This window comes from Dunckerocampus dactyliophorus, chromosome 8, assembly GCF_027744805.1.
Source record: "Dunckerocampus dactyliophorus isolate RoL2022-P2 chromosome 8, RoL_Ddac_1.1, whole genome shotgun sequence".
Taxonomy (NCBI): Eukaryota; Metazoa; Chordata; class Actinopteri; order Syngnathiformes; family Syngnathidae; genus Dunckerocampus; species Dunckerocampus dactyliophorus.
Genome location: NC_072826.1, coordinates 11,320,344 through 11,336,839, shown reverse-complemented (window position 1 = coordinate 11,336,839; position 16,496 = coordinate 11,320,344). Strand labels below are relative to the sequence as shown.

The 16,496-nt window shown below is 38.2% G+C and overlaps 2 protein-coding genes across 15 annotated transcripts in view; one reads left to right on the top strand and one right to left on the bottom strand.

The window, feature by feature from the left end:
- LOC129185853 (sodium- and chloride-dependent neutral and basic amino acid transporter B(0+)-like) overlaps positions 1–16,496 on the bottom strand; it is a 97,714-nt gene that overhangs the window by 75,073 nt on the left and 6,145 nt on the right. For 11 of the 13 annotated variants that reach the window (XM_054783394.1, XM_054783396.1, XM_054783398.1 and 8 more), the window contains exons 2-3: positions 10,015–10,376; positions 9,770–9,941 (exon numbers count right to left, since the gene is read on the bottom strand). The gene's annotated coding sequence lies outside the window, so the exon portion shown is untranslated. The remainder of the gene's footprint in view (positions 1–9,769; positions 9,942–10,014; positions 10,377–16,496) is intronic. The other 2 variants (XM_054783395.1, XM_054783397.1) reach the window with 2 other exon arrangements.
- Positions 7,341–12,356, top strand: il10 (interleukin 10). Of its 2 annotated transcripts, none has more exons than XM_054783413.1 (5): positions 7,341–7,628; positions 10,097–10,156; positions 10,236–10,400; positions 11,902–11,964; positions 12,048–12,356. In XM_054783413.1, the coding sequence occupies exons 1-5, from the start codon at positions 7,521–7,523 to the stop codon at positions 12,156–12,158; spliced, it is 507 nt and encodes a 168-aa protein (XP_054639388.1). In that variant the 5' UTR covers positions 7,341–7,520; the 3' UTR covers positions 12,159–12,356. The 2 variants fall into 2 exon arrangements, with proteins under 2 accessions (XP_054639388.1, XP_054639387.1); XM_054783412.1 differs by lacking the exon at positions 7,341–7,628 and adding an exon at positions 7,730–9,977.

The following is a 16,496-nucleotide window of genomic DNA, read 5'->3' as shown; positions in this document are numbered from 1 at the left end:
GTACTGATGGAAATTTCGGCTCTTTTTAGAGAGCCGGTTCTTTTGGTTCGGCTCACTAAAAAGAGGGCTCTTTCGGCTCCCAAGTGGTTCCTCAGATTTTTGTTGTCTTAAATTAATTTATTACCAAATGATGTGTATTGTGTGAAATGAATTATGAATGTAAAAAAAGACATGATATTAAATATCCATCCATCCATCCATCCATCCATCCATCCATCTTCTTCCGCTTATCCGGGTCCGGGTCGCGGGGGCAGCAGTCTCAGTAGGGAAGCCCAGACTGAAACAATAAAATACTTTGCCGTTTTGACCCGAAAGCGTTTCTGTGTGGATAGCTATGGAAACGTTGTTCTGAGTGCCCTGAAACTGTATTTTTTTAAAACGACTTCCACAGTGGTAAAATCTGAAAATTCCGGCTTGTCATTTTTGTTTAGACAGCCTACACGAAAACGTGTAGCCTTCTATCTATGACAACACCATCAGTCAGACTGTTATATTGAGTAATGACCTCCTGCGATTTCCGATGGGTTGACACGCTCGTGGTGAGTCGCCTTATAGCTCGTGATTGGATCCTGGTAAAGACAGAGCTACCGTTTCCTCACTGACTCGCGAGCAGCACAGTATTTAAACGATTAGTCGTAGTTCTGAAATATAGGAAATGTCACGAGATGAGAACAATTATCCGCACTACAGTATAAGTTGCAGGCTTATAGACCGGCTTATACACCATCGTTATGGTAAGTAATAAATTCACCAATATGAAGTAAAATCCACATGCAGCAAATCATCACATCATCGCAAATTCCTGAATGCACCTCGCTTGCCGTGAGTGTAAATAATGGGTGATGAGGAAGTGTTAAGTTACTGGTGTGGTTAGCGATAGAGAAATGTGTGAGTGAGTTGGGAAGTGGGCACTGCTGTTGGCGTGTTAAGGTCGGCAATAAAGTTTAAAAACAGTGTCAGACAGTGTGTTCCTCTGTCAGGAAGTAACATTACTTCCAAGATGCTACTTGCATTATATCACCTTCAAGCACTTCGTTGCAGGTGGCTCAGTCTACATTAATTTATCATCAAAACGAGGCACTAATAGTGACTTACTACCTACTGTACTCCACAGGCACACAGGCGTTTGCAGAGCGATACCGTCACCTGCTGCCGTTTTGTACGTACTGTATTACTGCTGTAATTAAGTGCTTGCCGCTTTTATTCGGTATGTACTGTTTTCGTAAAATTTTTGGTTGTGAAACTGAACAAATGCACATTTTCCGAGAAGGAAGAATGTGCTGTTTTTACACGAGTTTCATTTTCATGCTCGTCATTAGCTGTTATGCTTTCAACTACAACAATGAGCTCTATGGTGATCGTCACGTTTTTTCTCGTTGCCCCCACTGGTATCTTTCAGTAGTTACGTCACATTAAAAAATACACCAAAAAAACCAAACTTAACATGTTTATGGAAGGTTGGAGGAAGCAGCAGTAAACTGAAGAGAACCCCGACAAGCACAATGAAAACATGCCACAGAAAAGTATGTTTCCAATACATGCAAAAGCAAAACTAACTTTCTAGGATTTGAACAGAGTTTCCTGAGTCACCACTATCATGACTCACACGCCCAAACAAGCAGAGTTGTATTCTATGAAAGAAAAATGTCAATTAATTACTGACAATGACAGCATTCTCTGACCTAACATTATCAGGGATTTTTTTTTTTTTAATCAAGAATAGTATTTTCCAGCCAAGACTTATGAAGGGACCTCTCACTGTCCACTATGCTGCATTTCTGATGAACACTTTTTCTAAAAACAACCTTCTGGAAGTGCACTGGGTTCTGAATCATCAAGTCAGATGAATGGAATTAACATGAGTGGGCATTTTTACACCCGTCATTTGATGGCTCACTCGGTACCCTCAAAAGAAACTCAAGGAATTGTTTTTTTTTAACTTTCCAATGATGTGTTTGTTTTTTTTTGTTTTTTTTTTACTCATTAAAAAAAAAACAATGCATGAGAACCTGGGAACAGCACGGAGTAGTGCTTACATAAGTGTGGTTAACACCCTTCACACAGTGACATAGCAAACGCAATGCCTGCGCATTATTTTGCATTTGCACCAATATATAATGGAATAAAATGGGGTTTATGCTCTGTCTAAGTCAATATTACGTAAGCTGAACAGCTGAACGCAGAAAAGATGCCACTTCAGCAAAAAAAAAAACATCTTAGTTTCAGGTTTACAGCAATTCATTCCTCTGATGTCGCTTGCTCAATTCTGCAAAAAAGAGTTTCTGAGGAAGTCTTTTTTTTCTCAGAATGCATTTAAGCTCTTATTTGCATATTTAATTATCTCCAGATTGCATCTGTTTCCACAGTAAACACGAAAGTAGATTACCTAACTATCTAACTAACGTAAGCAGATATTCTTTTTCCTGTCGGTGGCTAAAAAAACAGTTATTTGTCACCCAAATATCCGCTGTCACAGGAATATCACCCTTGTTCGTCTGAGTGGGTGCTGTCCACTGGAGTCATGAAACTCGTTACACGCATGTTTCCTCTTTATTCCTCATATAGAGACTAGTCATGCGCACTTGGATTTTTGTTACTCAGCAATAGTCACACAGGGGGAAGAATTTTTTGTGTGATTTTTTTTTTTAATCTCCTCCACATTTCGCAGGCACTCACAAATGTGACGCACGAAGTGGTGAAAAGCAAATCGTGCAAAGCCAATCTGACCTACCACACGCATAACCCTCAGAGACGAACACCGGCAACCACAATGTTTTGACGATTTGCAGTGAAGTACTTATATGTTCCACTGCAATTCGTGCTTCAGCAGTTTCATACCACCTGCACGTGAGTGGCAGATTCTCAGCATTTAAAGACTGGCAGCAATTTACAGGGGCACACTGGGGCGCAAAGGGGCGTATGCAAGGCGGAATGGGGTAGTTGTCAAGAGGGCATGTCAGCAGTACAGTCATTTGATTGTAATTCAAACTCTGACAAGGAGTTTGTTGAAATCAGGAACAATGTGTAACTCAAAGCTCAGAAATACTTTGCTCACCAACCACGTCAACTCGTGAATTTACATGACAAAATGCAGAAAAGAAATGTGCAAACTCAGCGTTTCTCGTAAAGCTCTTACTGGGGAAGCATTTCATACCCATACTATATACAGCCAGAGGTATTTGGGCAATGGCTGAATTTTTATGATTTTTGCCTTCATACACCACCACGATGAATTTGAAATGGATGAATGAAAATGCAGACTTTCAGCTTTAATTTAAGAGGTTTCACAAAAACATCACATTTACCCGTTAGGAATTATAGCCATTTTATGCAGTACACTAATCCCTTGTTTTATCGTGGTTAATTGGTTCCAGACGTGATAAGTGAATTTCCACTAAGTAGGAAGTAGGATTAATTTTTCCGGCCTTGGTAAACTGACATGTGCATGTATGCGTGTTCGTTTTCCTCGTCTTTCTGAACCACACAAGCTGGATGACAAAAGGGTTCACTCTGCAGAGTAGACACTCCTGTCACTCATTCAGCCTCTTTGTTCCAGTACGTGGAGGCGGGGCTACTAGTGAGTGGCTACACAGACAGAGTGCTAGCAGCAAGTTAGCAAGCAAATGCTAATATGAACGAAAGCACAAAATCTATGGTTTCTAAGCCGAATGCCACAGCCCCAGTGTGGACGTGCAGCAGAGCTTTCGTCCAGACAGTCAACGCTTACTGTGTTGTCTGGTCGGCAAAGTAAATATAAACAAAACGGCGCAAAATGGTGCGCGCTCACGGACGATGACGCTTGCTACATCGCAAAAGAATTGCAACCTCGGTACGGTTGAAAAGCCAACATTTCAGGAAATGTTACAAATGTTTGACAGACACTACAAATTGTCTGGGAGAACGTACATGTACATGTCACAAACAGCAATTCCTCAACTGTATAACTGAGTGAAAGAACACGTGTTGAAGGACATCAGAAACATCGCATTTTACTCCGCCATCACAGATATGTGGTCCAGCTCAAATATGACCCCCTACATTAGTTTAACAATACACTTAATTGTGTGTGTGGTTTTTATTGGAGTGTTTTTTTTATAACAGAGACAGGGTTTATTTTTTATTGTTTTTGATTATGACTGTGATTTTTAAGTGCAATTTTTGCTAAAAGAGACTCAGAGTCCATTTTATTTTCATTGAGGTTTTTATTGTCTTTCTTGTTTGTTGAATTTATTATGTTATTTGTTTAATTTATTTAAAAGCTCTGTTAAATACTCTTGAGAAATTCAAGTTTATTGCTTTTGTTACGATGTACTCATTATTATGCAATGTAATTAATTAAAAAATGGTCTCGAAAAATGTTGTCAATAATATCCATTATCGACAATAATTTGCAGGACAACTATCGTCCAGCAAAATGTGTTATCGAGAAAGGCCTAACGGTAGATGATGATAAGACTGCTTTCCTTGGAAGAAGAAAAAAAGACCTTCACAACATCATCAAGAATATTCTCGATAAGGTAAGTGTTCAAATCAACAGAGGCCTTTGGAAATACAGTGATGGAAAGGAAACAGCTCAGAATCCATTTGTCAAACATGGCGGAGGCAGTTTTACGCCACAGGTATGCATGGCTGCAAACGAAACTTGTCGTGAGAGGTTAGTTTTACCCTTCTGATGATGTGTTGTTGCAATAATAATCCTGCTCTGACGTGTGTGTCTCATTGACGATTACAGTAACATTACTGACACCTAGTGACCAGTGTAGAACACTACATACCATTCACAGTGTCTTCTGAATGCCTTATACAGTATTTGGATTTTAGTTCATTTTGCCATATTTATTCTTGAAAGTGCTTAATTTAGGCAAAAATATGTCCACATTTGGTTGAATATGCATATTTTTTGACAAACAGCAGGCCGTATTCAACCACAATACAGCATCATTAATTCCATCCATCCATTTTCTATGCCGCTTCTCCTGCACAATTAATTAATTAATATAATTAATTAACATTTGTCTAAAAGTAGTCGGCAGCTCTCACAAAGTCTGCCATGATTAGAAACAGCATACAGATATGCGCTTGACACGCTGCTGTTGTTGAGCCAAAAATGTGAAATCAATGCACCCAGGTTAGAAATTCCAGTAATGTTGAAAATGATCCAAATACGGCAAAATACTGTAAATATTGCACGCTATCACGAATGTACCTGTTAGTGCATGGTCATTGCATGTATAGAAAGTGGTAAAACATTGTTGGAGGTGTTTTACAGAGCTTTATAGTCGAAATAGGCGTGTCCCATCATGTGTATTGTTAGCTCATTCATGCTAACTGTTTTTCCCTCTTTAGAACGACAGAACAGGGAAAGACGTGTGCTCATGTTTCACATAGTGATTGTGGATGGCAACTTTTTGACTGTAATTAGTAGTATTTATTTAAAAAAATAAATTCAAAAACATCAAAATTGTGTTGTATGTGTTCCACTTGATCTCTGGTGTATCCCCCATCATTTTCCCTGAAGCAGAAATGGGCCTGGATTGTTATGGGTTAAATATTTAATCGGGAATTATACTTTGGGGTGGAGGTTTTGTGTTACTTTTAAAACATCCGCCAGGAAACGCATCATTTCGAGTTCATGAGTTGCACCACAGTCTGATAACCCCATTTATCTTTGAAACTCTCCGTGTGCTTAGATTTTGCAATGTATTGATTTTCTAAAACAAACACAACACTTTGTTCTTAACTAGTTTCATTTTTCACCTTCCCAAAAAAGCAGAAGTACAGGGTGTCCCAAACAATTTGACATCATTTCTCAGACCAATCATTTTGGCCATTTTCACAGGATGTATAGAAACAAATAAAAGATCTAATGTGTTATTTTTGTTATGGTTTCAGGTTGCGACTATGCAGCTGTGTCACCGGCAGCGCACATATTGAACCCTTATGAAATTGGTCCCATAATAAACTTACGATGCTCAACACCTCAACTGTTCGCTTTCATTGAGCTAGACTTAGTAGTTTTCAAGATAAACTGCTGATGTCAAATATTTTACGGCACCCTGTATATACCAGGGTGAATATATAGGTCACATGAGAAGCCATCACGATGTCAGTGACCACTCATAAAACTGATGAGCAGATCCTTAAATATTGCATGTGTCACGCAAGTGTCACCCGTTTAGTAAACATCCACTTGACCCCGAGTGATGCAGACTGTGTGCTGGTTAGGTGATTAGTTTGGGCATGACTTCCAATGACATTTCAAAACACCAAAGTTTCCCAATAAAGATGGCTGGACGGACATTGACACGGGACAAGGACTCTGAATCCCGTAAACTAGAAAATGAAAGGAAAACACAGCAGCATACTTCCATTTTATCTGTTTTGGTACGCTCTGATTTGGTCAGATTTGAATCATCCACAGCAAATAATGGAAAATTAATTAATCCGTTCAAGGGTTGCCATCATAAAACTCGTATTAACTGTTACTGCTACCATTTCAACATGCCTTAACTGTCAAGTGTAAACATAAGTTAACCTCAGTAAAATGTACAGTACACCTTAAAATAGCAAAATCCCTCTCTGGTGTAATAAAAGTCTAGCACATTTAATTCTATAACATTCTCAACAGTCAGTGTAAAAGACGTTAACCACTTATGTCAAGTAAACAATGACACACACAACCTTTGATAAGAAAAGATCACACTTCAGATCAACCAGCCATGTTGCTTTACATTGGCTAAAGTTAGAATTTTGGCATATACGTACAAGAAGTGTCCAAACTTTTACCACTAATCCAGAAAAATTGAAGGATGCTTATACAAAAGATCCCTGCTTTTCGCTGGGCTTACGTTATGGGACCACAAGCAACTTGGGGAAAAAAAACAAGTAATTGATATGCTCATAAAAATGTCTATTTTTTACGTTTTTGTTTTTCTTCAAGCCGCATCTTCATAATCCTGCCTGTTGTAATTCCAGTAATGATTTCCGATCATTTATTAACCTGCAGTGACGTGCAGTCAGTGGAGGCAGGTGTCATGATGAAACCTTTTTAAAAAAACGAACAATAACATCAAATAAATATGAATATTTGTCAATTTAACTGTATTATAAATGTATTTTTTTGTATGATTCCAATCATTTTTTAACATTTTCTTCACTAAAAACTGCTGAATTTTCACATTTCCTGATCAAATAGAGAAAAGAAAGCTAAGATAAGGCCACCATGAGCGTGGCTCCACGGTGTAGTGCGCAAGCCCTGCCTACCGACTGAGTGCACACTCAGTGGGATCATGGCGCCAGTTCGTATTTGGCAGCATGTCGCAGCTAATATAATGAAGAGGTGGGGGTGTGCATGAGCTGGAAGGTGCTTGTCAGCCGTCGTTGCACAGGAAAAGCCAGCTTTTTTTTATTATTTTATTTTATTGAAATACATAAACAGCAGTGCCGGCTAGAGCTAGCTTTACAAGCAAGTCAAATGGTTTTATGCTCCGCTGAATGAATGCATAAATTTGACTGCCAAAATGGAGGATTGGGATGGACCCAACTTCACCAGGAGGTGGTCAGACTTTTATAACAAAGTACCAGAACTTTTCCTGACGAAGGAAAGGCTGCATCTACTTAATATTCAGGTAAAGTTAAGAAAACAAAAGTTTTTCAGTTTGAAAAAAAATTATAATAAATGCGACTAAGAAGTATCTGAAAACAATTACAAAATATTTGTATGCCCAAAGTTAATTATTCTCTTTTTTTGTTATCCTCTTAATGAGCAACCTGTAGTAACATTAAAAAAAACTTGAAAGGAGTCAGTCCCTCACCAGCCATGAACCTCACGTCACTGATAACTTGTGTTCAAAGCTGAAAGTTTTGATGCCTGATTGACTGTCAAAGCTGACGCTTCCGTAGCCAAACACACTTGTGCTTCACACAGCACAGAACTGGTGCATTCAAGGTCCGCCGAAAAAAGTGCGAAATCTGAAGGTTTGACGAAATGACATTATTAATGAAGCATAAAGACATAAACATGTAAAAATTGTGGGCTTTCTAAGAGTGGTCCATGTATGGTGTACATTTTACCTGTATGATCACGTATTTATAAATTATTATCGACTTATGGTGAATGAGATGTGTTTTCTGCAGAACAGTCTATTTTTTTTACAAAAAAAAAATGTTTTTGAAGACTATCCCTCATTTATTGCGGTTGACTGGTTCCAGACCCAACCGTCATAAGTGAATTATCGCAAAATAGGATTCCTTCTTTGTAAATGATACATTTTCGTAGTTATTGCATAGCAAACTTGTTCACGACCATCTAATTACGTTTTTTTATGTTTTTAGAGCCCTCTAGACATGAAATAACATGCATATAGTCACCTTTATATTTGTGTTAGCCAATATAGTAAAACCTGTGCTTGTGTGTGTCGCAGTAAATGTGTTCCCTCAGGGAGCTGAGCAACGGCTGGATAGGAAGTGACGTTGGGGGTTCAGAGTTGAGTTTCAGGTTTTCGTGGGGAATGCAACAGCAACACTAGTCCGTGTTCTTATTAAGATTATTACTATTGTTATTATTATGTTATTATTATTATTATTGTGCTTGTTGTGAGATAATTTCAAGCTGCAATAAAAGCCTGTTGCTCCGTCGATCAAGTCTGAAGCTTTTCTCACCGAACAATTACTGACACCTAGTGACCAATGTAGAGTACTACATTCACAATGTGAATGCATTTTCCTAATAGCTGTATTTGTATTTTAGTTCATTTAGCCACTATTATGCTAGAAAATGCTTAATTTAGGCAAAAAAAATGTAAACTTTGCATAAACGCAAATATAAGCCTTATTCATCCATGAAACAGCATGATTTATTAATTATGAATGTTTGAAAAACCGTGATAGAGTGAAGCCGTGAAATTGTAACTGCGATGTGGGAATGGACGACTGTATTTAATCATATATCTCATGAATAGAGGATTCATTTTATTTTTAGAATACGCGAAGGGCTAATGAAAACAAGCTGTGGGCCAAAAGTGGCCCCCGTGCCACACTTTAGACACCCCTGAAATACGCTTACTTCTTTGCCTTCTTTGCCTCCTAACATCTTTTGCTGAATCTGGTCTGACGTCATGGAATAAGTGTTGCAAAAAAAGCGACAAAAATCCAGAAAAAGCACAGAGATATAACACATATGAGAAGATTTGTCAAAGTCTTGTGTTTTACGCATATTTTTCCCAAAATCTGAGGTTTAATTGGACAGGATTTAACATTTTTCATATTTGAGAAAACATAAGACTCTATGTTTTGGCATCACAAACGACAGTAAATTGCTGTCATCAAATTGAACGTCCCGTCAGGTGGTAGGTATTTCTATGTGAATGGCACCGTTTCCTCTATTGTTTGCTAGGTGAGGAATAACAAATTGTTAAGACATGCTTTTTTGTGGCCAATTACCAAATATCCAAAAGTACATAAAATCTCCACGTTTAGCATCAAGTCAATTTAAAAATGTACTGTAAAGGTATTCACCATATATTTATATTTAAGATGATGATGAAATTACTTATTGCAATGTGGAAATCTAGGGCCACCCGGAATTTTCCCCAAGAAGAAACCCACCATTTTTACCAGTCAGTGCAATGGGAGTAGCCCGTGTGCCTTGCATGCAAAAAAAACTTCCCAGCATGTAATAAGCATGTTTAACCATGTCTTGTCACTTCCCACCCAGTCATAATTCGCCTATATATTAAGACAAGACATAGGTCCAGAAATAAGCATTCACCAAGACTGAGAAGCCGAGAAGTCTCCATTACTCCATCATTATGCGCAGCACCAGAAGTCTCCTCCTGTTGGTTCTGCTAGTCCAGTCTCTCCTGAGCAAAGTGTGGAGCACTCCAATGTGTAACAACCAGTGCTGTCGCTTCGTGGAGCGCTTCCCCGGCAGGCTCAGAAAGCTGCGACAAGATTATTTACAGATTAGGGACTTTTACGTGAGTACAAAGGCAGCGTGTCGGTTCGAGTCGGTACTTGAAGGCATCATCGTGCAGATGAAGCAGCGGCTACTCGTCTGTCTGCTCTGACACTCGTCTCTTCTTTTTGAATTGAACAGGAAGCAAACGATGACCTGCACACCGCGCTGCTAGACCAGAGTGTCGAGGAGTCATTTAAAGTAAGTGGACTTGCTTAACTGCTGCATGGTGCAAAAACAGCAGCAGCAATGACTAAAACGGTTTTTGTTTTCCTTTCAGACGCCGTTTGCCTGCCACGCCATGAGCAGCATACTGGACTTTTACCTGCGGACGGTGCTGCCCACAGCACTATCCGGGGTGACGGAGGACACCAGGGAGCTGAAGCCTCACATGGAGTCCATACAGCAGATATTCGATGAGCTGAAGAGAGAGGTCAATAAATGTGTGAGTATGCTGGCAACTCCACGCATTGGATGAAAATATGCGCAATTTACGCGCAGCGCACACTGAAAGACCATTGGATAAAACACATATTGATAATACCCTGCGTTATACCCAGCGTTTCATGGGTATATTTTAGCTGGGAACATATATATCTACTGTGTATACATTTGCTATGTTCATGATTTTGAACATATTGCCAAAAAGTTGCATGTGCAAAATGTGTTCTGTTTTCTTAAAAGATGCAGATCCAAAGTTCTAAGTTGATTGTTAGAATTGTCTAAATTCTAAAGTATACGGAAAAAGAATATCGCTAAACCACTGTGTTCGCTTAGGATAGTGACAGCAGTGCTATCACTACACTAATTCTTAGTCATGTTAAACTTAATAATTATCATGATCAGCATTATTACAGTATAATCAGGCATGCATTGTCATTATTAAATGAAGTTCTTCCTACTCCTTTATGGACATATGGAATTGTGTAGCTGTAAACATGGGGTGTACATCAATGTAACCTTGTATGCATGTTGGACAAACAGAGGAAATGTTAAACAATGCAAATAATTAATATTCGTCAACAAAACATTCATTTTGTCACTTTCTGGCGTCATTCCTAGTTCAAAGAAACCTATTCAAGAAATAACAATGGATTCATTTGTCCAGGGAATGAATAATCATTTTGGGCTGAACGCTATAGAAATGATGTTTCATATTTATTGCATGTAAAAGCAGGGTGTGTTTACTTCACACCAAGCGGTATGTTTGTTGTACAAAACTACGCAAAAAGCAAAATCTAAGTAAGGATGAAATACCTGAAATTAAAAATACTTCTTTTTAACTAACTGGATCTGAGTTATGTCTGAAAATCAGAAAATTGGACTTTTGTTGAAAGATTATTTTGTTTATTTTAGAACATATAACTTGATATAACATAGAAAACAAAATATAAGTATTTTTTATTTCACTTTTTGCAGTGTATAACTGTATAGTGAAGGTATGAATGAAGATGTTGGAGAAAGAAGGCTCCTTTCGCGTGTAACAGTAGATGAAAGTCATCGATTGCTCGGTGTTGTGGACCACTCAGAATGTTTTCATCAAATGGCCCAGCAGCGTATACTGTACCGTATGTGTTTGGCCCTTTCGGCTTGTGTAGTTCTTGTTTTCACAAAACCCAGTTTCTGTTTCCAAACGCTAGAAGGTAGAGTGTCATGCTTCTGAGTAAAACACGTGTTTTAGCCAAGTGTGTGGATGACTCCCTCATGCATAGCATCAAAATTTCCTTCCTGATTTTGGGCTAAATCCCAAACATTCCCTTAGATGTGACACATGTGGTTGATTGCAAAAAAAAAGTGAAGAGGTCACCACCATGTCTCATAGGAAGGACTGTGATGCATTAAGCGTGTTGTGTGCATCATCCACGTCTTGCAAGTGGAGGGAACATAGCTCAGGTTTTTTTTTTTAACGAACTCCTGTTAAATATGTCTGTTTGTTCCTCTTCCAGAGAAAATACTTTGCCTGCCAGAGGCAGTTTGACATCATAAATCTAAATTCGACGTACAGTCAGGTGAGTTTGCTTCCCGCGCTACAGGAAATGCATGCATGCGTAATGTTAGAATATTTGATGAAAACCAATGTTTTTGTCCCCAGCTGGAGGATAAAGGTGTGTACAAAGCCATGGGGGAGCTGGACGTGCTCTTTAACTACATTGAAACATATTTGGCTTCTAAACGCCACAGGAGCCATCCTGTGTCCTTGTGAAGACCCTCATCAATGGGAACTGGATCACTTCAGGAAGCAAAGGACTTTGTGTAGATTCAGATATATTATTTACCACTTGTGTGAGCAACGCGGGTGGACTGTATTGGAATCATATTGAGTCTGTTGTGTCTATTGAAATATTTATTTTTTTTCATGCTGTCTTTTTTCTATTTATTTGGAATTGATTCACAATAAATGACCTGCCAGTATTTATAGCTTTGGAGTATGTACTATATGAGGGGTGGGTGACTGGCAGTGCACTGAGTAGGCCACATCCTGCATTACTGCGTTCTATACGTTGTAAATGTATTGCACTAACCTCAAACGTGACCTACATCCTCCACTTACCAGCAGCACCAGCACCTGTGTGTAAACTTACTGTAACTCACCAGCGTCACCCTGGTGCTAAAGAAGGCACTCATTCACACAAAAATCTCACCACTTACTCACAAAAAAAAACACGCACCTTATGGTGTATTTTTAATTTACAAAAACAGCAAATATACTTTCATTGGCCAATTTTGTATTGAAATACGTGTTTATTTGAAGATAAACCAATATACAGTATTCAATAACGGAAAGTAAGCCATAATATAAACGAATATCTTTCTGACAGCGTCAATCAAAAGTGAAGATAATTACTTAATTATTTGGAATGTAACAATTATGCAAAAATTACGGAACAATTGCAATAAATGAAAATTGTGGACGGGTGGCACATGCAGCAAGACAAGCAAGAACCCGTAAATTCCGCCTGCCCCAGAAAGCAGATGGAAGAGTCCCGTCCGTATTTACAGCCCACTGCTGTTTTTTATTGACACACGGCACATTCTAAAAAATATATTTTATCAAGAAAACAAAAGTAAAAAAACAGCAAAAATGGACAAATGAGTGAAGTCAAAAGTTGTAATTTTACAAGAATAACATGGTAATATTATTAGGAAAAATAGTCATTTTAGTAACATAAATTTAAAATATTAAAGGACATTTGTATTTTTTTTTATAAGTCCTAATATTATGAGAAACAAACAAAACAAAATAAAGTTGTAATTTCTTGAAAATTAGGTTATGGGAAATGTTCTAATAATATGGGAATAAAGTCGAAGTATTATGGGAATGAAGTCATAATTACAAGAAGAAAATTTACAGGAAGAAAAATGGAAAAGACAGCTGTGATTTTACTAAATTAAAGCTAAAATGTTAATAGAAAACACTTGTACACTAACAAGAAAAAAGTTGTAATTGTACAAGAATCAACTCATGCCATTATGAGGAAATATAACGTCGTTTCAGTAGCATGGAATTTATATATTAAAGACAAAATATGTTGTTTTTTTTAAAGTCGTAATATTATGAGACATAACAAAATAAAGCTGTAATTTTTTAAAACAAATTTTGGGGAAAGAGTTATAGTATTTTGGGAATAAAGTCGTAATTTTAAGAGAGGAAAATTTGTGAAGACTATTTTAGAAAAAATGTGAGAGGCAGTTGTTTTTTTTAAATATATACACTACCAAAAGTTTTAGAACACCCCAATTTTCTCAGTTATTTATTGAAATTCAAGTCGTTCGAGTCTAACGAATAGCTTGAAATGGTACAAAGGTAAGTTGTGACGTGCCGGAGGCTAAAAAAAAACATAAGGTTACCCAAAACTGAAAAATAATGTATATTTCAGAATTATACAAAGAGGGTCAACAATTTAAAGCTGATCTCTAGAAGTGGAAGTTGATCAAGCCTTGGCAGTTGGTGCAACTAATTCCTACAGGTGTGAACAGCATTGTACTGGAGAAAGTAATTTGTTGCTTCAAAAATGGCAAGAAAAAGTGAATTAACGATGGAAGAGAGACAGACCATCTTAACATTTTAAAATGTAGGTGTTTCCTCCAGAGAAATTGGAGTGTTCTAAAACTTTTGACCAGCAGTGTACAGTATATAACTTCTTCGCATATCTACAAAATATCAAAAGTGGCCCTTGCATCCTTTCCTTTTCTACATGTGGCCCATGGTGGAAAAATTTGGGGCTTATTGTTAACATTGACAACAACACAACACAACACAACACAAAAAGCTCCATGAAGAAAAAAGTTGTACTGTTCCAAGCTGTCAAAGCAATTCTAATCGAATGTGTTGTTTGTTTTTAACACAAAGCTGTTTACCTTTTAAATATATTAACCTGCGAAGCGTACCTTTACCTACATTAGCGATGAAACGCAATGGACGCTTTATTTAATAATTACTACAATTATCAATATTAGCACCATACTGTTCAAATTTGATTTGTCTTCTTTGTAGATGCGAAAATCCATGAAAAAGTCATTTCATCAATAAATTCTATACCATTTCATTTCTAAATGACCTTGGATTGGTTTTATGGTGTTTATTAAACATAGTAAAAGGTGAAGAATATTTTTCATTTATCAATTTTTTGGTATAATGATAAAAAAAAATGATAAAAAACTTTTGGCACCCTCTGCCATAGGATGACAACATCCTAATGAGTACAGGTGAGTACACTCAGCATTCCTTCTCAAGGGACAATCTTATAGAAATTAACTTAGACTTAGATAGACTTTAGAGTAGTCAGTGTACAGTTTGTATAGCAGTATAGATTCACTGTCACGCAGACATTATTGTCTAAATAACTGGCAACACACGTGAATACAGTACACCTCGCAGTGAATGGGTCCACAGTATGAATATTTCGTGCAAATTTTATCGAGCACTGCCTTAATCCTCTTGGGCATGCAGTTCACTAGGTTGTTGCTGGTATTCTCACCAGGACAACAAATGTTGAGTAATTTTCAGAGGATTGTAAATCTATACAATTGTCCCTCATTAACAGCGGTTAACTGGCTCCAGACTAGACCGCGATAAATGAATTTTCGCAATATAGGATTCAATTGTGGTGTTCCGATCGATCGTCCACCGATCAGTATCGGCCAAATTCCGTGAAAATATCCCGATACTTGCTTTAAAACGCCGATCAGCTCCGCCCCCATTGCAGCAGCCAGCCTATTGCGACCGTCTCCCGCCCACTTTCCCTTCACAAAGCCAAAACAAGCATGCCTGCTGTGTGGGACTTCCTGTCATGAGAGTGATATAAGTGTTGGACCCTGAAAAATATGCCTTCAAAAGATTTAGTTTGGTGCAGCATTTGGGGGGCGGCCACAGGGTGTGGTGAGTTTTCGCGGCTCGCGATGTGATCGTCGGTCGGGCGGCAGCTAATTAGCCAAAACGCGGGACACATGTCCATGGTAGCATGAACAGTGGTTGGATTCGTCGGACTGGATGGCCGGCCGTCGGCGAGGGTGGAGGAAACCGGGTTTGGCGACTGCCTGGGGTCCTGCTGCAGTGCCGTCAAGCTGCCCTTGCATCCAAAGATGGAGTCTGATCTTCTAAGTTTCACCAGTGATTTTGGAAAAGTAAGTCAGTGTTTTTGTCTAAATTTATGGCATATAATATAGCCCAGGAGTCACCAACGTGGTGCCCGCAGGCACCAGGTAGCCCCCCACGACGACATGAGGCGCCTGCAAGCCTGATTTTCAGGTTTTCTGTTAATAATGTGAGAACACTAGAAAGAAATGCATTCTGAAATACAAAATGTGAGCTGTGGATACCAGCATTTTGTTAATGTTCTGGTAAAACAAATAAAAACATATTCACTTTGTTTGGGTTGAAATAAGATATAAAAATAAATGATTTTTTATGTTTTTTATTTAGAAATTTACACTTAATCTATGTGATCGGTAGCTCATGGATGATCGGTATCGGCAGCATAAAAACCTGATCGGAGTATCCCTAGATTCAATATTAATACATTGAATATTTTTTTTTTTTTACATTATTAGAGCCCTGATGTCATGATGTCATGCCCCTATAGTCACCTTTCCACTCCTATTATTCATGTTTACACCACATTGTAATGATAATCGTAAGACTAACTGCTGTAAAGATGCCTTACATAACAATTGTGTATTTGTTCATTAGCGTTACATTGTTTGCGCTATCATCCAAATGAGCAGCCTGACAATGTGTTGGTGCAGTTCACTCTCATGTGGACTGCTGGCAATGACTGGACACTATACTCGAGTTTGGAGAGTCATTTTGTGTCGACAGGGTGAGAAAATGTGGGAATCTATTTTTAAGAACCACACACGGACAAAATGTTCTCCAGGTTATGATTTGCATGGTGTGACATCTTTTTTACGAATAAATCGAAACGTGAGAACCCGCTTTACTTTCATACCAGAGTCATTAAAAAAAAAAAAAAATCATTACAGGTGCGACTGGGAATCTTCTTGTTTGTGTTTTGTTTATTGCAACAGTTTTAATGGGTCT

Excerpts from the sequence above, each read along its gene's own strand:
- il10 (XM_054783412.1), top strand. The coding sequence starts at position 9,810 with ATGCGCAGCACCAGAAGTCTCCTCCTGTTGGTTCTGCTAGTCCAGTCT. Across the intron at positions 10,401-11,901 it reads AGAGAGAGGTCAATAAATGT|AGAAAATACTTTGCCTGCCA; the intron begins GTGAGTATGCTG and ends TTCCTCTTCCAG. Across the intron at positions 11,965-12,047 it reads TAAATTCGACGTACAGTCAG|CTGGAGGATAAAGGTGTGTA; the intron begins GTGAGTTTGCTT and ends TTTTGTCCCCAG.